The sequence below is a fragment of the Chiloscyllium plagiosum genome, unplaced genomic scaffold (assembly GCF_037043375.1).
Source record: "Chiloscyllium plagiosum isolate Xiang-an unplaced genomic scaffold, Cpla_swu_hap1 HiC_scaffold_10, whole genome shotgun sequence".
In the NCBI taxonomy this organism is placed as follows: domain Eukaryota; kingdom Metazoa; phylum Chordata; class Chondrichthyes; order Orectolobiformes; family Hemiscylliidae; genus Chiloscyllium; species Chiloscyllium plagiosum.
Window position 1 is genome coordinate 28,820,135 of NW_028270148.1, and position 27,100 is coordinate 28,847,234.

Consider the following 27,100-nt stretch of genomic DNA (forward strand, 5'->3'; position numbering starts at 1 on the left):
GTCCCCACAGAGAGCAGAAATTCCTAAGATTCCTAGGAATAAGGGGTTAAAATCAAAATTCATGATTTGCAATTGTGAAAAAGAAAACCGTTGTTTCAGGATTTACGGACTGTTTTTACCATTACTGAGTCACTCTTACCATCACTGATGCCAGCAGTAAACTTTTCAAAGGCTGTTTATAATGCCAGTCCAGTTTATTGTACCTCAAGCACACAAGTTGTGGACGGTATTTGCATTTAGTACAGACTTGCAATTGAGCGAATTAGATGTTCATTGGAATCTACCTTCCTGAAAGAAAATTCCTTTTCTTTTATTAAAGTTAAGTCTCATATGTCGGATTGATGCTTGTCACATCCAAGTTCTATAATGCCAATGTGGACAGTTAAAGTGAGGATTAGTTACCTCTTAGCAAACATCTACAAAGAAATAGTTGAGGGGGAGAAAGGTCAGGCGGACACAAGGAGAAGTAACAGATTAGATGAACCAAGATTAATGTGATTAATGTTCATTACCAGTTTAACACGGAAAAGGTTTACTTTTCTAACGTTTTGAAGTTAAATCCAGGATTACTTTTTATTAATCTGTGGGTAGTGAATTTTGACACAAAAGCCAGCCAGTGAAAAGGTGGAATATTTACATCAAAATAGACACTTTATCCAAGATACTTATGAATAGGTGTTTTATGATCTGATGAAAGCACACAGGTCTGTGTTTATTTAACGTAAGCAGTCAGACAGGGAAGGCTCCAGCCGAACATTACCAGAGATGTGACATGGAATGTTTTCAGTCATCCGCAAACAAATTGCATCATTGAGTTTACAATATTGATAAAATGTAATAAAAATGAGCTTGAGCAATTTAGCCTGTGTCAGGTGAAAGTTAAATGTTGAATTTACATGAAGCTACATAGCAGTGTTTACAATTACACAGACCAGATGTCTTGATTAAGCCATTACAATAACCAGGTCTGACAAGAAAATGGATTCAGTGCACTTACCTTTCTGTTTATCATGAAATGTTCACTAAACAGTGAAAGCCATAGATAAGCATTCAGCGCTCCTCTGACTGTAGAAATCCTACACAGAAGAACTGTTTTTTGTTAAATGGATTTGACATTTTTAGAAGCATTATCACTTATGTTTTTGTATTGTGAAATTATTAATAAAGTGCCCCATGGAAAATGTCAGTTTATTTGAGGGAACAGTGTGTATTTTATTGGAGTGAGGTGTCATTGTCGACATGAAATTTGGATATATAAAAATGCTTGATATTTATTAAAACTGTATTCCTGGCATTAGCAAGTGAAAATAGGGTGACCGTACGCAATGACTTCATTTTAACTTTGCAGAGTTGGTATTATAGTAATAGGGAAGTATTGGTCTCAAAATGGATTCATTGAGAAGTGAACTGTTCAATGGGCAAAGTCTGTAAATGAGTGCCCTATGATATGTGATGATTGGTATTTTGTGATTCCAGTGCAACTCAGGGAAGTTTTAAATTATTTGTGTGGGACTGCAGATGCAGAAGGGTTCTCTGGGCTTTATGAAGTTCTGCCATCCTGATTACAATACAGATTTGCCTCCCTGATCTTGGTAGTTCTAGGCTTCCTGACATTGAGCCAGCCTTAGTCTAATGAGCTGTCTTGGGAGACCTGTTTAGACCCCTTAGCTCACCAGTTACATTGAAATAAGGATGAGATCAAGGACAGACTCTTCGCCCCCCTCCTCTCTCCCTCCCTCCCTTCCCCCCAACCCCTCCAAACTGATCTTGGAATGGGAAGGCTACTTTGCACATAAACTGATTTAAAGTTCAAATGACCACAAAGTATGTCTTTGGGGATTTGGAACACTTGGAAATCTTTTGAAAGTGTATTGCGAAATACAGTATGTCAGTTTAGGATAGGGTAGAGAGATATATGGATTTGTTTTATTTCTGTGCCCTAATGTCAACAAGCAAGAGTATTTAAAGTTTTTTTTCCTCTTTTGAAACATGTGATGTATTTCTCACAAACACTGTTTGAAATCTAAATGTTAAACTCTTTTTTTGTGTGTTAAATTAGAAGTACAGTTTATTTATGTACTCAAAACTGGGTATGATTTTCACACCATGTCATATAAGCACATGAGAAAGATAAAAAGAGAAAGTAGAGTTTGCATTTAAAAGCAACTAGGAAGCACTAAGATGTGGGTATTCTTTGACATGACTGTTAGAACCAGCAAATTGGTAGCCAGTGAAGGTTTTTTTTTCCTCATAAGAGCTGTGATTCTAATGGGTCAAAGAGAGAGTTATTGAATGCCAATAAAAGTTGACAAAGGTGCACCAATATGAAGTTGGCATATACAGATTTTATCCGTGTTTCAGTCAAATATTGGGTTTCTTTTGCAAATAGGTTTTGAGAAAGTTTATTTAACAGACTTAACTATTAGCATGGCTTTTGGCTGTTTTGTTAATGGACCTGAGGACTCCACTCATTTGGATGGTAAAAACAGACTTGAGGTAAAAGGATCCAGAAATTACAATTGTCAAAACATATTGTTCTTAATGAGAGTTTGATGGTGGTCCATTAACACCTTTTCAGGTATAATGAGTTTCAGTAGCTCTTTTGTTTCTCTGCTGTGGAGAAACATTATCTACTGTTCTTTTTGAGTTTGTTGACTGAAAGCTTCAGACAGTGCAAAGGTGTGACATTCAATGAGGCTGGTGTCTAAACTCTATCCTGGTAATTATTGAATAGAATTTGCCAGAAAATTTTAATCAACTTGTATTATGCGATTAGCGGTCATATTTCAGTCAAAACTTCGTAAAATTAAACAAGGAACTGTCGCTTTTAAAATGAGTAATGATCTCTTGCAGGTCTTGCAAACCTGATAGACAAAATAATTAGCTTTGCATTTAGAGACCTCTGCACCTTCAACTGTGTCTCAATGTGTTTGTGTTTGCATTCCAGGTATTTTAAAAGATTGAGAAGATTTTGTTATGCTACCCCTGGTTCTTGTTTGTCACTTGTTGAAATTGTCTATGGTAAAGATCAGAAACCACATCACATTACCCAAGACACTTTGTGGTGCAGCTTTTAGCAGCAGCACAGTTAGCAAATGATTGCAAATGATTAATCTGTAATCACTGAGCAGTCTTTATTAAATGGTTGAATAAAAAGTTGATTGCTCAATTAGTATCTGCTTTGTTCAATGTATCAGACTCGATTATCAGGTTGTGCATGGGATAGTGGTAATTTTAAGGGAGATGCGGCTCTTCACTGTTAATATTAGTGGTGCTTTATGGTCCCAACTTGAAAGCCTTCATTTTTCCTTTCTCTGGATAACCTTAGATGGCAGCACTCTCCTCCAACAGATTTCATTGTCCATCTCATCAAGGCCACCTTCTCTATCAGATTCACTCTCAGAAATCCAATCATCGGTAGAACTTTTCCCGAGTAGTTTCTTTTCCGGTCCTAGTGTCTTTCCCTCTTCAATTCATCCAAGGATCTATCCTTAGCTGTTGTCTTTTCCTCTGGTTGATGTATGAAGCCAGCTTCTACCAGGTTTATCATATCTGACAACTTGTGCAAAGTCCAGTTTTAGAGTCATCATTTGCTCAGTTAAATGTTCACAGTGTAAAAATGCATCAGCCCTTTCTACCAAGGAAGTACATTACCCAGGTCTTGTCTAACACTCATCGTAACTTCAACTTTCTATTGAAACTCCAGATGTGCTCCTGAAGATAAAGGGTCTGATTCTTCTCCTAATTTGTTTTGTAGTGCCACATTTTTATAATATAATTTTGCCTCCATCTACATAACCATTCATCTGCTTGGATTCTCGTCAAGGACTTTGTCAATTCAAAAATTAGCCATGCTGCTGGCTGACCTACCTACCTCTATCTCCATCAACTTCAGCTAATTCAAAGTTCTGCTGTCTGTGTTGCATGCCATTTAAATCCCACTATGCTCTTTCTCCCTATCATTAGCTTTGCAGTTTTCCTTGCCTCAAAACTAATATTCTCAGCTTTATGTTTAAGGTTTACCTGGCCTTGACCCTCCTGTCTATCTCCACCAGAACTACCTGTGCCTCCAATCTCAACATTTCCTTGTTCTTTTGATGTTGGCTTCTTGTACTGTTTGCTTCAACCGCTCCTTTCTCAGCGTCGATGGCTGCACCCCTCAACTTTCACCAACATGCACCTTCTAGAATTTTACATCAACTTTGATCTCAGTCAATTTCATCTCCCCCGATGTAACTTTCCACCCCTCTCTCCCCACCCGTTCTCCCACTCCCTCTCGCTCACTCTTCTTTCTGTGATGCAACTTCTGTGATGAAGCTTGAAAGATGTAAAGCTGCATAAGCCATGGAACTTGTTTGAATTCAGCAGCAGCATCGCTGGGAAATTCTGCTAAATGTGAAGTTTCCTTATTAATGATAAGTCCTAAATCCACCGGTGATACAGCAATATTGGCAAACAAAAATAAGTTGCCCAAAGCAATGGGGCAACCAGACTGTTGATGGTAAAAATCGATGATATGAAAACCAGTGGATATTGCTGAAGAGTCAATAGAAACAATCTCTCTGCTTTTTACTAATGCTTGAGGCAAGTGGGTGCTACAGGACTGACAAAACAAAAGAGACTACAGAAATGCTGATCAGAAATAATTCATTAGTTAAGGGGAAATCCAGTGATCCTAAAAGACAGGCGAGGGGTTGCAGGTCCAGGTCATTCTATAACCCGACAGTTGTGTTCCTCTGCAACCTCGTGGTATAGAAAATTGCATTATGGGAAACCGTGAGAGAAATCGCACCATACTAGATCATACTATGGCAAACCCCATATACCCACTTAGCAGAATGTTCGTATGTAAGCAACCGCCACAATTCATCGATCTTGTTATAGCCGATTCGCATGTAGGAGAAGAACTACCTGTACCATGTTTAACCTACTTGCAATCAGGATATGACCTTCTCCCCAAATTGCTGCAGTCCTTCAAGTGATGCTACTACTATAAAATTAAGACAGGAATTCCAGACGCTTAAGCCAGTAAATCAAAGATACATGATTTATTATGTGCTTGGTAGGGAAGTATTAAGGAACTTAGGCTGCAATGCGTACAAGCTAGATGTTGCTGTGCGCACCATGTTGTGGTAGTAAAATATTTGATTCTGAAGTTGGGGCATCAGACAAGCAAACTGCTGTTGCTTCGGTGATCTCAAGCTTCTTGAATATATCTTTTCATGTCTAGAGTCAAAATCAGAGTCTTCCATTGCACACCTTACCTGAGCCTTTTGTGCATGAAAGAGGTTTTGAGAGTTCGAGATGAGCCACTTACTGCAAAGTTCCCAACCTCTCCCTTGCTCTTATCCAATAATTTGAACACTATTGCTACCTGTTCAGTGGTAGCCTCCCAAGATATTGATTGTTGGGCGTGGCAGGGCATGGGGTGAATGAGAAGAAGGGCAGTACCATTAATATAAAGAGTAGATAGCTAGGCTGCCTTGTGTTTAATGTGACCATTACGTAACATTTTGCACCACAAACATTGCACCACATTTTGTTCACCTTCAAAAATAATGAATGAGAGTTGTGAAATTTGTTTTAAATGCTCTTTAAACACTTGATGCGTAATGGTGGTTAGAAAGACTTTCAAATACACACATTGGAGTTGTTGGAACCTGTATTTTTTAAAACTGACGCAGAATAGCTTTCAATAAAGTGATCCATGTCTACCACACCCAAATGATAAGCAACTCCAACCTTCATTTTGGTTCCCTCTTCCCAAAGGAAGGCATTTACAGCGACAGTTATTCTGTGTATCTGCAGAATACATTGAACTTGGGAAAGCATTTCAAAGCACTTCAGAAAAGTGGGAGGAAAAATGGACTTCAAGCCAATGGGGAAGGCTCCGGAGACCTGAGTAAAAGTGTCCAAAGAGAACTTTGAAGATGGAAAGCAAATGCTTTAAGTTGGCAACCCCAGAACTTTGGGGCCTAGGTAGCTAAAGGTACACGTGCTAATGGAAATGCAAAGGAAAGGGAGTTTAGAAGAGGGCGAAGTCAGTGAAAAAGAGAATTTAGTGGTAAGGTGTAGGAATGGAGGTCCCTACATAACTAGGGAAAGGGGGAGCCTGGTGAAATTTAAGTGAAAGTCTAAGAACTACAAATTTGAGGCATTGAGGGAAGAGGAAGTGCATTGCAGGTCAATGCCCTTTAAGATGCATTGATAATTATGACTATTTAAGAATGACGTACTGGAGACCATTGGAATAACCAAGTCAGGAGGCAACAAGGCATGAGTGAGGATTTCAGTCACTTGGTGGGGGTGAAGTAAAGGAGGAGGCTGGCAATGCGGAGATGCCAGGATGCAGCTTCTCATGGGTCCAAGGATTTCTCATTTAGCCAGTTTCTGTGAAATTGACAATGAAATGGGTTAGAGCTTTACGTGACATTAATTGAGATCTTTGTTGCTGCTGCATTGGCAATTGTGCTCTGGCTGTATATGTTGAGCTTACAGTGGCTTGCTTCAGGCACCTTGGGAGAGGTGTAGCATCAGCCTGGCATCTGGACAAACAATGCATGCTTTAACTGTTCAGGTCTTTTATCTGTGAATAAGCATTGGATTTGTAATTTGTCCTGGGACCAATTAATTGCACATGTGGTACTGTCTACTTTGCTATAATTAAGATCTCTTTTTGCAAAGTAGTTCCATTCCATGAAGATATGTGGTTTGTAATGCAAAATGTCAAATTGCTTCCCTTGTTTCAATTTGCTTTATTTGCTTGGCATCTTGGAATCTCTGCTTCTGTTGGGTGGTCTTTCAGGACTTGTAACATGCCCTGGTGCAGCAGCTCTGCTGTGATGTATTTTAATATTTATGTCAATTGCATGATGGGTCATACAAGGGAGTAAGCAGTTTTCTTTCCTAACTTCCACTTGATCTTCCCAGGGATAATTAAAAGTTATAGGTGTGCAGCAAAATGTCTTCATTCAAATATGAAAACATGTACAATGATTATTCCTTTGCAGTTCTTGCTTAGTTATAAGATCAGTAAACCTACTGTGCAACCATTGTCAAATTTACGTAGTGATCCTGTAGATCTTGAGTACTTATGCCAGTGTGGCAGTAGTGAAGATATTTTTATTCCCCATATCTTTAAACTGCACTCAGCCACCAATTAATTTCATCTGGACTGAACAAAATTGGCCGATCTGTTCAATAAGATGGTAGATTTCTTGTGTGGGCATACCAACTACCAGCACTATATGAACTGCTGTTCGTGGTAAAGGTTGCTACCACCATTCTTGCTTGGTATAGGATACTAAAGGGCCTGCATGTCTAGTGAGGGAAAGGAAAACCATTCCTAGTCAAACTAGAAGAGTTTCTTCCAGTTAACAAATAGTTGATTGCATGTTAGCAACTAGTTACAGGTTGGAGTGACATGATGGATTGTAAAACAGACTTTGAGGTGAGTTAAATACCTGGTTCTATCCCCTTAAGAACCTTACCTGTTTTGGCAACTTATCCACAAAATATCATCATAGTTGCCAAAAAAGGTAAGGTTCTTAAGGGGATAGAAGTCCTATATAACAATAGGGACCTCCAGGAGAAGCCTGAGTATGATTTTATAGTACTACTCCCTGAAGGTGACCTGCAAACACTTAGCCCTTTGTGTGATGCACCATGGTTGACGATGGGCTTGCTGTGAAGTGCCATCCTCTTGTTTACTTAGTTGTTCATCACCATTCTATACTGGATGTGGCAGTTGAGAAGACTATTTAGATCTATCAAAACAGGACTTTTCAGTCCCAGAGGAATGTTCAGTCCTGATGGTCTTAATTAAATTGGTGAGATCAAGAAGTTATATTCCAAATCCGATAAGTTAACAACTAAGCTATATGGCTTATTGCATCTAAATCCGTCTGTATGCTTACAGCTTTATTGTGACTGTTTTCATGAGCTGATATGGATAAATTGGGTGATCCCTCCTCCTCCTGGGAGGATGGCATTGGTCTTCTGAAATCTCACCGTTGAAGAACCACTATTTAAAGAAGACTTTTTCTGAGTAAAATCTTCTGCATGCTGGTAACCAAGTGTCGAAGTTCTTCCTTAAATATATCCTCCCTTAATCTGTTGTAGAGATTAGAGCATGGGGTATGTGAGTTTGTTTTTTTTATTGATTGTACAGAGATATTTTCTTATTGTAACATACAAGGTTCTGAGGATAGATGCTGGGAAGATGCTCCAGCTTATAGGGAACTCTAAAACTGGGGGCACAGTTTAAAAATAAGAGCCCTGCCATTTAACATGAACTAGCAAGGAATTTCTTCCAAGCGTCATTAGTCTTTGGAATTATTTTCCCTGGAGAGCAGTGGAGGCTGGATCGTTGAATGTATTTGAGGCTGAATTAGACTGACTTTTAATTGCTAGGGGATTCAAGAGTGAAGAGTGGTAGGCAGTAAGGTGGCACGAAAGCTGTGATCTAATTGAATGATAGAGCAGGTTCAATGCATTTAATGTCCTGCAAACCAATAAAACGCCAAATCCTTCACCAAAGGTGAATCTTTCCAATTATCATCACCTGCACCATAAGCTGTGCAAATGTTACCTTTACAAGTAGCCATCCAATTCCATTTTTGAATATTACTAATTAATTATCCTCCACTATTGTTTTCAGATAGTGTTACAGGTGAGCATATAATTTTGAATGTCTTCTATGCTTAATCAGCTTATTTTAATAGCATTAAATATTGAAGTCATACCATTGCAATTGCACAGGTTAAGAGCATTGACAGAGATTAAGGAGTAGTTATTGCTGGCTGTTTTATGAGAAAAGATTCGAGCTAGCAGTGAAGGTGGCAATGTATTTAGTTTGCATGTAATATTGTGTAAGCTAAAGTCCCAAGCTGCTGATTATCTGAATTGTGGAGAATACAGTATGTTCCAGGAGAAAATTATTTGCCATTTGGTTTCAGCATTGAAAATAATGAGCTCACATGTTTGGCTTTTATAATCTCGTCAGACATGAAAATGATTTACAGTCAAATGTGCTAGAGCTATCCCTTTTGTCTTTCAAAGGGATCATCTCTGAGGTATCCTCTTGCATTCAATGATATGGAGGAATACATCATGTGAAATGTTCAGGCTGAGGGATTGCAATGATTAATATGAATTGCAGCAGTACTCAGAGCTATTAGAGTTCTGCTCCAAGATGTTGTGAAATAAAATTGGTTTAAGATTGTTTAAATGCAATATGCTTCTCTTCAATGCAAATTATTACTGACGAATAGCAGAAGTTTAAAAATGTATTTTGAGCTTGTTTTGATTATATTGTTTCCTTTTGTCAGCTTCTTGGACACAGCAGCATATTTTAGCATGAAGCCAAAGTCTGGAGATAAAGAAGTCACTCCAAATCACTTATTTACCCTGTGGTATGAGTTTTGCTCAGACTTCAAAGACTACTGGAGAAAGGAAAGCAAAGTTATTCTTAAGGAAAAGTAAGTATATTCAGTCTTTTCAGTTTTTCCTTTTACTAACATTGTTTGACATTTCCTTAATTTCAGTATGGTGTTTTGTGCATTCCTGTTGGCCAGGCCACTCCCACTGTCTGTTTTCACCTGTCTATCTCTCCCTAACTCTCTATCTGTAAATTTGAGAGTCACTGTCCTGACCAGAAGTCAACATTTGTTTTAAGATTGCTTATGACTTAAAAAAGTTTTGATCAATCAGGAGATTATAGACAATATAGAGCCAAACTAAGCTAGTCCCTTTGTCTGCATTTGGTCCATATCCACCTAAACCTTTCCTATTCATTATCCAGTCAAAATGTATTTTAAATGTTGTAACTACGTCTGCATCTACCACTTTCTCTGGCTTTAATTGCATATACACATGAACCTCTGTGTGGACAAGTTTGCCCCCCCCCCCCCCCCCACCTTGTAAATCTGTGCTCTTTAGTTTTGAACTCCGCGTCGCTAGGGAAAAGACCTTTACAATTCATTTTATCAATGCCAATCTTGATTTTATAAACCTTTCTAAGGTTACCCCTCAACCTCCCATGCTCCATGGAAAAAGGTCCCAGCCTCCTCTTATAGCTCCAGACCTGGTAACATCATTAGTAAATCTTTTCTGCACCCTTTCTAATTTAATAATATCATTCCTATAGAAAGGCAACTAGATCTTTTATGTAACATGATGCAAAAAAGGATGAAGCTGAACTCACGTTCACACACGAGGTACTGTTCATGTCAATTTGACCATTTGTAATCTCTTCTAATTAATGTCCCAGACATTCCATCTTAGAGTAAGGGGCTCTATCCACATGCATTATATTTTTAGTTGTAGTTTTCATCCCATCATTCCCCTGGCATCCTTTCCATTGCTGTCTTCCCGTTAGTCCTGACGAATGAATGCAAACAAAAGATTGTGATCTTTCCTGAATAGTTCTAGAAGAAGCATGGTAGCTCAGTGGTTAGCACTGCTGCCTCATAGTACCAGGGAGCCGGGTGCAATTCCCATCTCTGGCGACTGTGTGGAGTTTGCACATTCTCTCCATGTCTGTGTGGGTTTCCTCCAGGTGCTCCGGTTTCCTCCCACAACCCAAAGATGTGCAGATCAGGTGAATTGGCCATGCTAAACTACCCATAGTGTTGGGTCCATTAGTCAGGGGTAAATGTAGGGGAATGGGTCTGGGTGGGTTACTCTTCGGAGGGTCAGTGTGAACTTGTTGGCCAATTGGCCTGTTTTCACACTGCAGGGAAACAAGTCTTAAATACCCCAATTCCATACAGTTCTTACCGTGGCGAATCCAGCTGTATTTGTACGTTGCTTGCCAGATGCCTTGGTGTGGACCTAGATCTGCATTAAATTTTTGAAATTTCTTAAACAAGATAGCTGGAAATATTTAGGCCAATAAAATCGAACATACTTAAGAAATAGCTGGTACTTTGCCATAAATAGTTTTCTTTAATTTAATTTTATTCAATGAATAGCGTCTTACATGGAAAATACGCACAGAAGTAGGATATGTGTCCATAAGTCGCTTGTGTATTTTGAAAGATGCCTTCAACCAAACAACTTGCTTGAAAAAGCAGGATTGTGGTCCTTATAGAACTGTCCACCTAAACGAATAGGGCATGCATGTTAAAGTTTGCTGCATACCTGTGGAATACAGAAGAATCCGCTTACCTAACTTCTAACAAATATCAGGTACCTAACTGCATCGGACTGGCGTTGGGGGTGGGGGGGAGAAAAGGACACCTTTTGTTTAAGCCAGCATGATTGATTTGTGTTTTCTTCTGCTGTGAACCACATGCTCTCGAGTTCACACTTTTGGTGAAGCATTTTGAAAATAGTGGGCTCAGTTTCCACCTTTGCTTACATGTCAGGATACTTTGTTAAAGCAAAGCCAGAGGACATTACTCAACACTGGTGGGTTGTTATGTTGTATTACCACGAAGACCACAGCTGTGTGGCTTCTTTGTTTTTTTTTTGACATTTGTTTGTAATAAAAACTCTAGGTGGGAGAATACAAAGTCTCTGCTCACCTCCCGACTTCACCCACTGCTTTTAACTGTTGGAATATATTAGTATTTCTGGCAAACTATCTATCAGACTGCTGGAAAATATAATACAAAACATTTTTTAATAAAAATGAAAAACAAGTAACTTGGACATGTTCTCTGTGATGACTTTCTTTTTTGAAGAAAAGGAGTTTGGTGTGAGTTACATTACCTCAGTGGTTTTGTAAGTTGCTGAAAGCAGTTGAGGTCTACTTTGGAAAATGTGTGTGGTGTCATTTTTTTTTCTCTTTCCTGTTACAACATATCCTTAGCTCTCCATTCTACCTCTAGATTTGAAACAAATATTCAGATGGCATATTCCCAACAGTTTCCTAATATCATTTCATTTGTGTGTCAGGCATATGAGTGACCTATAGACAATTTATTTTCTTGCTGGATTTGCCTTTCGTCCTGTTGATCTGGAAAACTTAACTGAGACACAAAACCGACACAAGCAAAGCTCTGAGAATCCAGAGCACGTTGCAGTGCTCCCCAAACTTTTTCTCTCTGTGACCCTGAGTAAGAATGGAGAATGTGGTTGGACAGCCATACTGCAGCTATAACTTGGTCAGACCTTGACAGTCGCCATTGCTTCCTGACAACTTGAGACCCCAAAATTTAAGTTTGCGGTAACACTTGGTGTCCTAAACTTTGGAAAATCCTGGCATATTCTATCAGTGCATCAACATAACCATTTGATTATTGTGTGTACAAGGGATTTGCTTGGCTTAGTTGGCTAGACGGCTGGTTTGCTATGCAGAGTGATGCCACCAGTGTGGGTTCAATTTCTGCATTGACCGAGGTTACCATGAAGGTATGGCCTTCTCTGCCTCACTCTTCGTCTGAGATGTATTGACTCTCCGGTTAAACGACCGCCAGTCGTTTCTCTGAGAGATAACCTGAATCCTCTGGGTCTGCAAACACTTGACCCTTATTTGTATTCAAATGTGCTAAACACGTTTTTACCAACCATAAAATCCCCCAAAGTGGGGAGAGTTCCAAAGTAGAAAGATATTCAAATAGGAAATGGTTTGGTTTCTCTTCATTTATATCAGGAGGCAATACTGCACAAATTTACTGTCTTAAGTTGAAAACACATATTACAATCCAGCAAAGTTTTGGTGGTAACTTACAAGTCAGTAGCTAATTGAGACAAGGTTCTGAAGAATCATGCAAGAAGAACTCTCCGCCCTTCCAAACCCTTTGACCTGACTCCCAGGACCCCATTTCCCAGTTGTGCACAAGTTAACTTGTGTTTGTATCACACCTTCAACTTAGTAAAATAGTTCAAGGTGTGAAATACGTGAACTGTTAAATTCAATTCTCTCTCGTTCTGGGGAACTTCCTTACTAATTAATGTATACCATGTTAGCAGAACATGCAATTTCAATACTTGTTGACTGTTCACTGACAGACATGCAGATACTAGTGAAGGAGGCACAGATTTGCTGATGGCTAGACAGTTGTTCCAGCATGGTTGGGAGTTGCGCACGGGTCCCTGTGGAATTCCCACCTTAGACTCCAAAGGAATTGCCGAGGAAATTGAAGATTCTGCTAAACAATTCCTTTTCACCTGGAACACTCAAAGTCTTCATTTATATCTGAGAACTTGGAGGGTTCTGCTGAAATTAAGCAAATAATTACTCAGGAAAAGTTACAACAATTAAATGCATCAGCTAACTCCTGAGAAATGATTCAACAGATCCCATACTTACTTCATCCATCCCCAGTATACTTTTCCTAGACCACCTGTGCATCCCAGTTCCCTCCTCAATCCTGTTGGACCCAACCCAGACCCCCATCTCTGGAACAGAACCCACCCTGTCCTGTTGGACTTGATTTTCTCCATCCGACCCAAAATACTCTAAGCATTGCATTACTTACTTGGCTCCTTGCTTACCTGGTCCTTTTCTCACCTTGCCCCTTTGCTACTTTGCATACTGGTACATAAACCAGCTTGGTATTCTATATCCTGTACACCTGGCCCCTATCTCTAGCACTCTATCCTGTGGACATTTAGCACCTGCTCACCTCACATTCTACTCAACTAGTACCCCACCCAGTGCACATAGAATCATGGAGTCCCTACAGTGTGGAAACAGGTTCTTTGGCCCAACAAGTTCACACTGATCCTCCAAAGACTAACCCAGCCAGACCCGTTCCTCTACTCTATTACTCTATTCTTCCCCTGACTAATTCACCTAACCTACACATCTCTGGACACTATGGGCAATTTAGCATGGCCAATTCACCTAACCTATACATCTTTGGACTGTGGGAGGAAACCAGAGCATCCAAAGAAAACCCATGCAGACATGGGGAAAATGTGCAAACTCCTCACAGACAGTCACCCAAGGTTCGAATCAAATCCGGGTCCCTTGTGCTGTGAGGCAGCAGTGCTAATCACTGAGCCACCATGTCTCCCCATCTAGCACTGTAAACCCTCACTGAGCACCTTAATCGCATACTTAACTCATACCTGCTATTTGACAGCAACATAAATGTGGCTGGCTGGATGTTAACTTCCAAAAACAGCAGGTAACTGCTGTTGAAAGGGGGTAGGACAGTAAGAAGGAACTGCCAGAATGGAAGTACAGCTCTGTTTCAGAAGGAGCCCGATCAGAATCTTCTGTCAGAAATGTGGAGCCGCCTCCTTTTGTAAATCGAAAGGGCTGAGTTTCATTTGATTTATTGTAGCCACATGTACCTAAGTACACTGAAAAACTTTGTTTTATGAGGAGTACAGGCAGATCTCGAGTGCTCAGAGCAAGGCATACAAGGTTACAGTTGCACAGGAGAAGCACAAAGCAAGATCAACATTGGATTTGAAGTTAGAGAGGTCCATTCAGGAGTCTAATAACAGTAGAGAAGAAGCTGTTCTAGAAACTGCTGGTGCATGTATTCAAGCTTCTGTATCTTCTCCCTTATGGAAGAGGTTGGAAGAGAGCATTACCGGGGTGGGATGGATCTTTGAAAATGTTGGCAGCCTGTCCATGGCAATGAGAAGTGTTAACGGATGGGAGGTTGGCTTCCATGATGGTCTGCGCTGTTAACAAAACCTTCTGTAGTTTCTTAGGATCCTGCGCAGAGCGGTTGCCGTACCAGCCTATTGTTCACCTGGATAGAATGCTTTCTGTGGTGCATCTGTACATGATGGTGAGAGTCCTTACGGACGCGCCAAATTACCTGAGTCTGTCTTGACCGTAGCATCTCCGAGGGAGGTCCAGGAGAGATGTCGGTTATTGTCACTCTAAGGAGCTTGACACTTTCAACCATTTCCACCTCCGCTGATGTAGATGGGGTGGGGGGTGGAAGGGTGTCCTCCTCCTCCTTTCTTCCTGAAGTCAGTAATCAATTCTCTACTTTTGCTGACATTGAAAGAGAGGTTGTCAGCATTGCGCCATGGCACCAAGCACACACACTCTTTCCTGTATTCTGACTCATAGTTGGTTAATAGCTGTTCTATTACAATGATATCATCAGCAAACTTGTCGATGGCATGCTTATCGAATTTGGCTACACAGTGATAAATGTACTGGGAGTACAGTAGGAAGCTGAGAATGCATCATTAGGGGGTGCCAGTGTGGAGGATTATCATGAAGGAGGTACGTTTGTCTATCTTCACTGATTACGGTCTGTGGGTCGGGAAGCTGAGGATCCAGTTGCAGAGGGTGGAGCTGAGACCTAGTTCTCAGTTTTGCGTTTGGTTTGGGAGGGATGATGATGTTGACTGCAGCTCTGCCTTCAATGAGTGGAATTATGATATAGGTGTCCTTGTAATCAAGATGCTCTGGGAATGAGTATCAAGCTAAGGAAATGGCATTCACTGTGGATCTATTTTGCTGGTAGGCAAATTGTCAGGGATCATGGGAGGCTAGAGTTGATATGGGCCATGACCAGCCTCTCGAAACACGTCATGATTATGGCAGTCAGAGCCACTGGGCGGTAGTCATTAAGGCACGTTACATGTGCTTTCTTTGGTACTGGGATGATGGTCGTCTTGAAGCAGGTGGGGACTTCGGATTGTAGCAAGGAGAGGTTGAAGTTGTCACTGAATAGCTCAGCCAGCTGGTCTTCACAGGATCTATGTGCATGGCCAGAGGTTCTCTCTGGGCTTGTCCGTTTCCTTGGAGTTCACTCTCAGGTAGACTGATCTGACAGCAGCAGCGGTGATAGAGGGAACAGGTGAGTCTGGAGCTGATGGGCAGGTGACATCACGCCGCTGGCATTCTGCTCGAACCGAGCTTAGAAAGCATTGAGTGCATTAGGGAGAGATGTGTTTTTGTCCACTATCTTGCGCTCCTTCATTTTGTACCCCGTTATGTTCTGTAGGCTTGCCACTGGTGGCAGGTGGTACTGAGAGATTGTCACTCTCTGATAAATCGACCCAGAGAGGGCCTCAAATTAATCAACCAGAAGGTTAAAAATAGACAAGTGTGGGACCAAGCCAGGCGAATGCAGCTCCAAAGAAAGAAGTATAATACTGTTAACTTCAAAGTCTGGAATTTAAAATAGGATGGGGTGGGAATGAGAATTTATCTTAAACTCTCCATTCCAAACCGAAACAACAACAAAACTTTCATCTTGTAGACAAGTCACATTGCTGTTCGATTCTATCTCAAGAGGTGCGTTCTACATGAGAGAATCTTCTTAGACTAGAATTGTCTGCATGCAGCATATTTCATTGTTATCCAAGTTGGGAACAAACTTGGACTTGTCATGACGTGACCTTATCGTGTTTTTCAAACTTGTAGATTTGGAAATGGCTTCCTGTTTTGCAAACTCGTTCAATCCACCTCTCTTCCTGAGGCAGGTTTGGCCCTGACTCTGGAATTATGCCACAAGTTTGGTTTTGGTATGGAGCTAAGCAGTTTTTGCATCTATTTTATTGTCATACTGCTTGTTGCAACCTAAGGAAAGAATAGACTTTGAGTCGTACTATTGCCTAATAAAAATGTGATAAATGGCTCTCCTTTGCTTTTTAAGGACTGCAGTGACAGTTTTATTTTACTTCGCACTATAGCCAAAAATTCCAGACTTCTTAATTAAGAAAACTGATGTCTATGGCTGGGGAAAAACATATGAGAAATGTGCTTAACATTACAATTAGCAAATGCATGTACTTTGCCCAAATCCACGTCTCTTGACTCTTTGGATCTGAATTTAGCCAGCACTATTTTTAAAGCTATATTTGGACATATGGATGGAATCCAACCTTAACAAAAGAAACCGAGTGTCATCTCATCTGGCAGATCAGTGAGTCTGAGTATCTCTTTATTTTGCTACAATAGCCATTTCTTTAGTCACTAAAAAGCAGCAGTTGTCACACTGTGGCAACCAGACAGAGGTTCCTCCAATTAATATTCCATGTGATCTTAGCAGTGGGCACAATTTAGTAAAACTGTCACAATACTGTAAAAGGAGTATACATTTAGGTCACATGAGAATCTACTTTTGTACAAAAGAATGCAGGGCAAGCATACTTATAAAGATATTGTCATTATATTGTCATTGCCTGACCATTACAGCAATATTACTTTTAACAGGCTCTGTGCATGCACTCAGTTTGTCAATGCTGGCCTCTCAGGTGTTAGTACTTATGTTGAAACCCTTTTTCTTTTAATGAATGTTGTAAATTAGCAGTTACAAAACTTTCCTTCACCATCTCAGTAAAGAGCTTCAACATGCTTTTATTGTACTTGTGCAGCAAGTTGTCAGATCGTCTATTTCATCCTTCCGTGCGACCACGAACTCACTTTTTTAATATATTAAATATAGTCAGGCTATTCAGAAATGTTGAGACTCCAGTTTCCACCAACAAATATTTTTTAATCTTCCATCCTGCCTACTGGAAAATAAACAACACACTTCAAACAAACATTCCTCATAGTAAATGTAAAATTGTGCAGTGTAACAGTTGTCCTGCACGCACTTCAGAAATTGAAGCAACAATCTAAAGTTTGGAAAGGGTCCTTTTTAATTCCCCCTCTCTTTCATTCTGATTGTCCTCATGATTTAGACCACTCAATTGCAGCCATCAACTATGTTGTGCCAGAAGGAAGCGACAACAGAATTCAGAACCATGCCGTTTCTGAGAGTCGCATGACATTCATTAAACCATTAATTTCAGTCATCCACTCAATTATTCAGGAACTTAAATTTTTAAAAATGTACATTTACTATTTCTGGCCATGCAAAACTAAACATAAATTGGATAAAGACCAATGATGGAAGCAATTTTCTTCTCCCGTTGGGAAGGTGCAGAAAGTAGGAATGATATTCTTAAACTAATAAAGTTGAAATTTCTTATTCATTGTAGCTTCCAATCTTTATTCAGTACAAGTTCATCACAAAGTCAGCTCTTTGAACAAGGGAAAACATGTCTATTTTAATGGTGTTGAACCACCATTATTACAATGTTGCTTGTGGCCCTAGTGTTGACTTTATATCTTGCAATGTTGATTCAAACCTGTCTTCTGCACATGTTCTCACTATCATGACTCCCTACTTTCCCCTTGGTAGTAATTTTTTTTTCCCCTCTTCAGCTCATCTGCTAAAAAAAAACTAATTGCATTTCTGACTATTCTAATGCTGTTCTGGTTAGCCTCCCATCTTCCACCCTTTTTAAACATTCCAATTCTCTGCTGCCTGGACTCGTACAAGGCCCAGTCATCTAACGCATTTAAGTTTGCTAGTTACACTAACATTAGGTCGGACAACACTTCACATTTATAATTATGATCATTATGTTTTTGTACCTTCTCCAATATCACCAATCTTTGAGAACAGAGTTCTTACAATTCTGGCCTCTTGTGCATTCTGAATATCCTTGACACCACCTTGATATTGTCTCGCTGAACCTTTCTGCCTCTCTCCTCTTGCCCTCTGTCTTTAGGCCACTGCTTGAAAACTGTCCCTCTGACCAAAGTTTTGCTGATTAATTATCATTTCTTCTTATGTGGCATGTTGTAAAATATCTTTAGAATTTTACAGGTCATCCTGTTATAACGCATGTGTTGTCAACGCGAATTCACTAATGCGATTGGCGTACTGAGACTGCTGTTTCCACAGCATGAACTTTTAAAGCGTGTGTTGGCTGTAATGTGATTACATCGCTAACAGTTTAAGCGCTGTTTCTAAAACATGATTTTTCTGTAACACAGGGTTGTACAACTGCATTATAGTAGAATTCTTTTGGAATGTCTGATACATTGTTGTTTTTATCATTGAAACCTTTTTGATCCAGTGCATTATCATTGTGAAGAGTTTCAGATTTTCATTATTTTAATTTTAAAAAGGTGTGATTTTTTTTTCCCAAAGTTAAGTGAACTTGGCTGAATAAATCCATAAGTTTGTTCTGATTTCTGGCTTTAAGTTCCACTGCAGGATTTGAGCACAAATATCTTGGCCAGTGCTCTAGTGTAGTCCTGAAGGTATTCTGTCTGAGCTGCCGTTTTTCAGATGATACATCATACTGAGGGCTGTCTACCTGTTTGGATGGATATAAAAGATACCATCTTTCTACTTTGAAGAAGAGTAGAGGAAGTTATTCCGTGTACCTTGGCCAATGTTAACCCTTCAAACTGTTTCCCTGTGATATTGACTTTAGGGTTAGTCTTGTAGTGCTGTTTATAGGGGTTTGCTGTAAGCAAATTGTCTGCCACATTTCCCACATTTCAACGTTGATTACACTTCATGAAGCATTTAGTTGGCTGGAAAGTACTTTGGGTATGTCTGGTGGTTGTGATGGAACTGTTTATTTTATACAGTGGTCTTTAACAGCACAATATAACGAGCTACATATGGATTTTTTTATTCATCCGTGATGATAGAATTATGGATTGTAAGATGCAGAATCATTATGAAGGACATGTGGCGAGCACAGCTTTTAAACATTCCAAAACATTAGTAAGACAGAATAAGATGGATTGCATGGACTGGAGAATGATGGGGTTGAGTGGCTATAATCCAAGGTGAAGGAATTGAAGCTTGGTTGAACTCCTATTTCACGATAAACAGGTAAGTGATTAATGTAGCTGAAATTGAAGCAGCATTTTTTTTTCCCAGTTTAAAAATATCTTGGATAATGGAATGTTGAGGTTTAACGTACTGACACTTAATTATAAAAGATGTGATGACTAATTTATGAGCTGTAAGCTATATTTTGGCAGCATAATTGACTTTTGATTTGAGAGACTAAATTATTTTGTTTGCGCCACAGGATATGCAGAATTTTGAATGCTCTTGCAATGATTACCAAACTTTTTTTGGCTGAAGAATGCATTGCTGACTATATTTCTCCTATCTTTAATTTGAAAAAATAAAGTGTGAATCCAACAGCCAAAGTCCCGTAAATTTGAATTACATAAAAAGCAAAACAGAATCTGCAACTAACTGTCTTGCAGTTTTAAGTCACTACTGAAGTCTGTTCCAAATTGAGCAGGATAACAGGGGACACTTGGATGCTACAGCTAATCGAAACCTTGTCACCCCAATCTCACTTTAACTTTCTGCCTTTGCTTCAGACTACCAATGGTCATCTTTTGCATGTCCACCGCATGCAAATGTCCACTGGTACTCAAGTTGTCAACAGACTTCCCTGCCACTCCTGGAACATTTCCTGTGACATTCCTCTGGTACAGCAATAGAAAATTTCCTGATTGACAGCCTTGGGAGAACCTGCTGTAGTTCCGTTCCATTCCAATCCAAGCACTTAATTGCTTAAGACCTTGCCCTTACTGCAGCCAAGAATTTTTGTTTTAGTCTTCAAACCTCTTCATTAACATGTCCAGTCTAAGACTAGATTGAAAATTCTCATGAAACCCTGTTGAGCATCTGTTCGCCGAAGAATATCTGGCAGTAATTAGCCCACAATGGCCCGGAATGATTATCACTTTGGAGTTAATGGCATTTATGTCTCTGAATCTGAATGGCTTCCTCAAAGGTTCGGTAAATAGAATAGTGTACCGTTTGAGCCTGACCGCAATTATGCTTGAGTTACTTGTCTTAAGATGCATTTCTCTTGATTGGCAAAGCCTGCAGTTCTCACTGCAATCAGCAACAGTGGGCCATTGCAACGGCGTTGAGCCCCACATTCCCAAATAGTTCATTTTTAATTTTGAGAGTAAGGAGGAGTGTTGATGTTCCCAACAGTTTCTAAGGTTAGAAGGAAGTCTGCTGGCCACCATTGAGATTTTAAAATGTTGCTCAACACTGGATCTGAGCAGTTTTCCACAAGTAACAAGCTTCAATCGCTGCCAGAATTTCACAACTCTTAGTGACAACCAGATCTGATCACCAGATGTGACTGCTGGCCTACACGTAACATTTTTTACATTAAGGTTTACTCCGAATGCGTTTTCAAGTCATAGTAGGAACAGTAGTTGATTGTTTGGCCTTTCAAGCCTACCCTGCCACATGGTAAGATCATAGCTGATCTCTGTGTTCTGAATTCCACATTCCCACCTATTACCAATAATGTTCAATGCCTTTGCCTAACCAGAATCTATCCACCTCTGACTTAAAAGTATTCAGTTATCTTACCTGCACCGTCTTCTGATTTCAGACAACTTCAGAAGTGTTACAACCTTCAAAGGAATGAAAAATATCCCCTCCTCTCTGACCCAAGATGGTGACATCCAATCTAAGCACACAGAAGTACTGAATTGTTATGGTGTAGAAGAAGGCTGATTCAGTCCATTGTACTTGTACTGGCTCTTTAAATGAACATCATTACCTAGTGTCTATCTCATGCCTTTTCCCCATACCCTTGTACACCATTTCTTTCTAAATAATCACCCAATGCCCTCTTGAATGCCTCAATCATAACAAACGACAGCAAGTTGTGAACACAGCCCAATCCATCACACAAGCCAACCTTCCATCTATTGATTCCATCTGTATTTACCACTATCTCGGAAAGGCAGCCAACATAATCAAAGACCCCCTCCCACCCAGTTATAATCTCTTCCAACCTCTTCGAGCAGAAGATCCAAAAGTGTAAACGCATGTACCAACAGATTCAAGAACAGCTTCTTCCCTGCTGTTATTAGACTTCTGAGTGGATCTCTTTAATTTCAAATTTAATGTTAACCTTGCTATTTATGCATCATCTGTGCAGCTGTAACATTGTACTCTTCACTCTATTCTATTCCCTTATGCACTTTGTATCACGTGATCTGCCTGTAATGCACGTAAAACAAAACTTTTCACTCAACCTTGGTACATGTGACAATAATAAATCAAATCATAAATTGAACCTCGCCACATCTCCAGGCAGTGCATTCCCTAACTACTTGTTATGTGAGAAAGGTTTCTCTCGCATTACCCTCGTTTCTTTGGTACATTGCTTTAAATCTCAGTCCTCTCGTTCTTGTTCCTTTTATTATTTGAGGAACCAGCTTCTCCCTATCTACTCTTTCTCCAGCCCACTCATGATTTTGAAAAGCTCTATGAAGTCACCTCTCAGCTTCCTTCTCTCCCCCAACTTCTTCAATCTATCCTCAGTTTCTCCTTCCTGGAATCGTTCTTGTAGATTGCTTCTACACTCTTGTCCAGTGCATTCATATCTTTCCAAAATATGGTATCCACGACTGTGCACAGTCTCCAGCTGAGGTTGAACAAGGATATTATGCAAGTTTAACATCACTTTCTTGCTCTTGCATTCTATGCTACCATTAACTGCTTTGGCACTTTAAATAATCTGTGCCCAGAGATATCAGCTGCCTCTAATTTTGCAACTATATTAGAATTGTTCTTAGTCATAGAGTCATAGAGATGCACAGCATGGAAACAGATCTTTCGGTCCAACTCGTCCATACCAACCAGAGATCCCAAACCAATCTAGTCCCACCTGCCAGCACCCAGCCCATATCCCTCCAAACCCTTCATAATCATATACCCAGTCTGATGCCTTTTTTTGTAAATTTATTCGTTAGCAAAACATATTTTTGACTTTACAAAAATATAGTTATTAAAAATACAACCAACAACAAATACCAGTATAATAAAGAAAAAAACCCACAAATTACAATGCAACTATTGTCTACTAACTACTAACCTACCCTATGATACGAAACAAAACCTAACATTGTGCAAAACAACACCAATAAATAAGTAAGTGATTAATAAATCAAAAAAAGAAAGAAAAGCAAAAAAAAAACACAGAACAGCTATGCTCAGGGCATAGCTCCCAAACAAAAAAACGGGAGCGTTGTGTATATACCCGTATTAACTCAGGAGTCCCCCCTCCAGGGCCCAGGGCTGAACAAACCTAACCATCCTGGTTAAACAAACACCCGAGTTAAAATAGCCAACAAATCTATATCCAAATCACTCAAATAGGGCTGCCATGTCTTATAAAAAGGTCTGTTGTGTGGTGCACCATGTTTGTAAAATAAAACTCCAGGGAATGTGCTCCATAATTAATTTCCGCCATCCCAGCAAGCCCGGTGGGTTCTCAGACACCCAATTCATCAGAATATTCTTCCAAGCGCAGTATGCAAGAATATTAAATAGTTTTTTTCCCATGCTCATCTAAAGATGAAAAATTTGGTAGACCTAAGAGGAGAGATATCGGGTCTACTTTGACTTCAGTCCTCAGTACCCTCCCTATCTCTCATGCTACAGCGCTCCAATAAACATGAAGCCTGTGGCATGTCCAGAAACAGTGGGTAAGAGTACCTCCTCTTATTTTACATTTGGAGATGCCCCTTTTTTTAAACTTCACCAGACGGTCCCATGTCAGATGAACCCTGTGCAGAACTTTTAACTGCATGGCGCATGTCCTATTACAGATTGAGATCATTCATGCGTTCTCCTATATGTTGGGGCGGCACGGTGGCACAGTGGTTAGCACTGCTGCCTCACAGCGCCAGAGACCCGGGTTCAATTCCCGACTCAGGCGAGTGACTGTGTGGAGTTTGCACATTCTCCCCGTGTCTGCGTGGGTTTCCTCCGGGTGCTCCAGTTTCCTCCCACAGTCACAAAGATGTGCAGGTCAGGTGAATTGGCCATGCGAAATTGCCCATAGTGTTAGGTTAAAGGGGTAAATGTAGGGGTATGGGTGGGTTGCGCTTCGACGGGTCGGTGTGGACTTGTTGGGCCGAAGGGCCTGTTTCCACACTGTAAGTAATCTAATCTAATCTAATGTTCTCCTATGTTTCAGAAGAGATCACCAGTCCTATCTCTTGCTCCCAGACCTCACATAACCAGTTAGAATCCTGCCAGGCCCTGCCACCCAGCAGGCAGTAGAGGGCACTAACCAAAAAGACGCTTGTGGAGTGTAGCAACAATCTCTCTGTGTCGGGCTTATAGGGCTCAGTGAGAAGTGTAGTCTTCTTCTGGATGAAATCCCTTACCTGAAAAAAAATGGAAACAAACTCCGCTGGGCAACCCATATTTACGATTCAGTAGCTCAAAAGACATCATAACCTCCTCCTCAAACAAGTCTCCCAAACTGGAAACTCCTCTCGCTGCCCATAGTTTGAACCCTGAGTCCATCACCCCTGGTCAGAACCTTGGCATACCAACTATTGACATAAGTGGCAAAGCCTTGGATAAGCAACCCTCACTCTGACACATCACCCTCCATGCCTTGACCTTACTAATAACAATGGGCTTCCAGCAGTGGTCTGTAACTGTCCTCAGTTTATCTATAAACAACAGGTTAATAAGAGGGCACTTTGCCTGGGTGGCCTCAATATCCAGCCATATTGAGTTCGGATCGTTACTTATCCAATCGCAGACAAACGACAATTGATGCCTCCTGATGTCTGGGAAATCAACTCCTCCCCCTCCCTGAGGCAACTGCAATTTAGTAAGTTTGATGAGGGGGCACCCACGATGCCAGAGAAAGGAACCAAATCAACTCCTAAGTCTCTGCAGCATAGACCTGGGAAACATTATAGGGAGCATACACATGGGATAAAGCAAACGAGGAAGAACATTCATCTTAATGAGAGATCTTCAGCTCAACCATGAAATTGAAAGAATCTCACATCTCTGGAGATCTCATCTAATGTTGTCGCGCAAGTGAGCAAAGTTAGTCAGAAATAACTGATCAAACTTGGGGTGATAAACATGCCTAGGTATTGGAACTCTGCCCATGACCACTTAAAAGGGAACCTAGGGCCACCTTCAACCTCTGGCACTTCCTTGAGGTTCCCCAAAGGCATAGCCTCCGATTTTGCGAAATTGATCTTATATCATGAAATAGCCGCAAATGATTTGATATATTGTATCAGATCGGGTATGGAGGCCATCAAGTCCAATAAAAACAGAAGGATGTCATCCGCATACAGTGTAATCTTGTGTACCCTCAATTCGACTTCCGGAGCAGTTATATGGACATTCTAATGAATGGCTTCTGTCAGTGACTCTCTCACCAACGTAAACAGTGAGGGGGGTCCTGAACCTTGTTGACTACCCCTACCACTCCTAAAGTTCCCAGACTTCACCCCGTTGGTGATGACAGCGGCCAGAGGGTGGCAATATAAAACGTCCACCAACCTTGCAAAGACCCCAACCAACCCAAACCGCTGTAAGACATAAAAAAGATATAGCCATTCCACCCAGTCAGATGCTTTCTCTGCATCGAAGGAAATCACCAACTGCTGAACTGATCATTGCTAACAAACTTGGACCATATTCAGCAACCTTCTAATATTATTAGAGGACCTACGACCTCTTATAAAGCCTGTCTGGTCCTCTTTAACAATATGGGGCAGCATCTTTTCCAATCTCAGCACCAAGACCTTAGACAGAATCTTTGAAATCTGAATTTAATGGAGAGTTGGGCCTATATGAGGCACAATCCTCAGGAACCTTCCCCTACTTAAGAATTAAGAAAATATTAGCTTCTCTCAAAAATGGTGGTAAGCATTCATGCATATAGGAGTGATTGTATATCTCCAACATTGGCCCTGACAGGATCCCTATGAACTCCTTATAAAATTCACCTTGGAGACCATCTGGGCCAGGCGCTTTCCCACTCTGAAGTTGCCTAGCTGCCTTCTATATTTCCTGAGCTGTCAAGGGAGCATGAAGGAGAGAGGCCTATTCCAAGGTTACCCCTGGGAGGTTCAGGTTCATAAAAAAGGCCTCCATTTTAGCCCTCCTGTCCTCGCAACCTTCAGACCGATACAATTCAGAGTAAAAGCTCCGAAAACCTTCATTAATCCTTTTGACATCGTATGTAAGGACCCCGGTGCTGTCTCGGATTGCAGTAACGGATTGAGGAGCATGCCTTTTCCTAGTCAGGTACGCTGAATACTTCCCTGGCCTATCCCCCTACTCAAACAGCCTTTGTCTAGCAAAAGCAAGTTCTTCCTTTGTGGTTTCTGTAAGTATTGAATTCAAAGCAGCCCAGAGGGCCGTGATCCGCTGCAGCTTAGTCACAGAAGGCCATGCAAAATGTGCTGCCTCGGCAGCTTTCAACTGCGCCTCAAGTAGACGCTGCTGTTCCCCCTTTTGTCGTTTCCAGCTAGCCACATAAGAAATAGCTAATCCCCTAGCAAAGGCCTTAGCGGTCTCCCATTGCATAGACAGACTACTAGTCGTGCCTGAGTTACTCATCAAGTATTCCTGAAACCCCTTCAAAAGGTATTCCACAAATTTGGAATCCTTAAGGAGAAAACGATCCAGACGCCAGTGCCGCAAACCTAGGCCTCATTCTTGGCCTTAACCTCCAAATATACTGCCACATGAACAGAGATAGCTATGTTCCCAATTTTATAACCCATAATCAAATCCAGAAGGGCTGAGGGAGCCAGAAAGAGATCAATCCTTGTGTGACATTTATGTGGGTTTGAAAAAAAGTGAAGTCCCTGCCAGTAGGGTGAAGACATCTCCAAATGTCCACCAGCCACAACTCCTCACACAAGTCAGTCACCTGCTTAGCCTGCGAAGAAATAGTTGAGGGCCCACTAGGCATCCTGTCCACTGTTGGATCCAAAAGACAATTGAAATTCCCCCCCCCCCCCCTGTAATAATGTGTCGTGTTCCAAAGGCTCTCTGCTTTGAGAAGGCACTAATCAAAAATTTGAGGGGATATGCCGGAGGACAGTAGACATTTAAAATGCCATATTCCTCCCCATGTGTCAGGGCCTTAAGTATCACAAACCACCCCTGCTCATCTTTAACCTGCTCTAATAATGTGAACGGAAGATTTTGCTGGTTAAGCACAGCTATTCCCATACTTTTAGAGTAAAGGATGAAAAGAATACCCAGTCATAACTCCCCTGTTGTAGCTTCAGGTGTTCAGATGGGTTTCCTGCAACAAAGCCATATCAACCCTTTCCTTCTTAAGGCTAAAAAAGCACCTTTTTTCTTTTAACAGACGAATGACTTCCTTTGATGTTCCAGGTGCACCATTTAATAAGACACTTAGCCATAGCCCCTTTCAGACACCCTTGAACCCCTGAGAGGGAGAACCCTGTTTGAATCCCTGAGGGAGAATGTGCCGAACATCAGTAAATAAAGACTCATAGAATTGAAGAATTGTATATACAAAAACTACTTTATCATAACGACAAACAACTATTACTACCAAAAAACTA

The 27,100-nt window shown here is 40.7% G+C and overlaps 1 protein-coding gene across 1 annotated transcript in view; it reads left to right on the plus strand.

The window, feature by feature from the left end:
• The window catches only part of fmn2b (formin 2b), a 479,925-nt gene that overhangs the window by 408,870 nt on the left and 43,955 nt on the right, over nt 1–27,100 (plus strand). Inside the window, exon 17 of the mRNA XM_087990994.1 lies at nt 9,330–9,479. Within this exon, the coding sequence (XP_087847120.1) occupies nt 9,330–9,479 (150 nt within the window). The remainder of the gene's footprint in view (nt 1–9,329; nt 9,480–27,100) is intronic.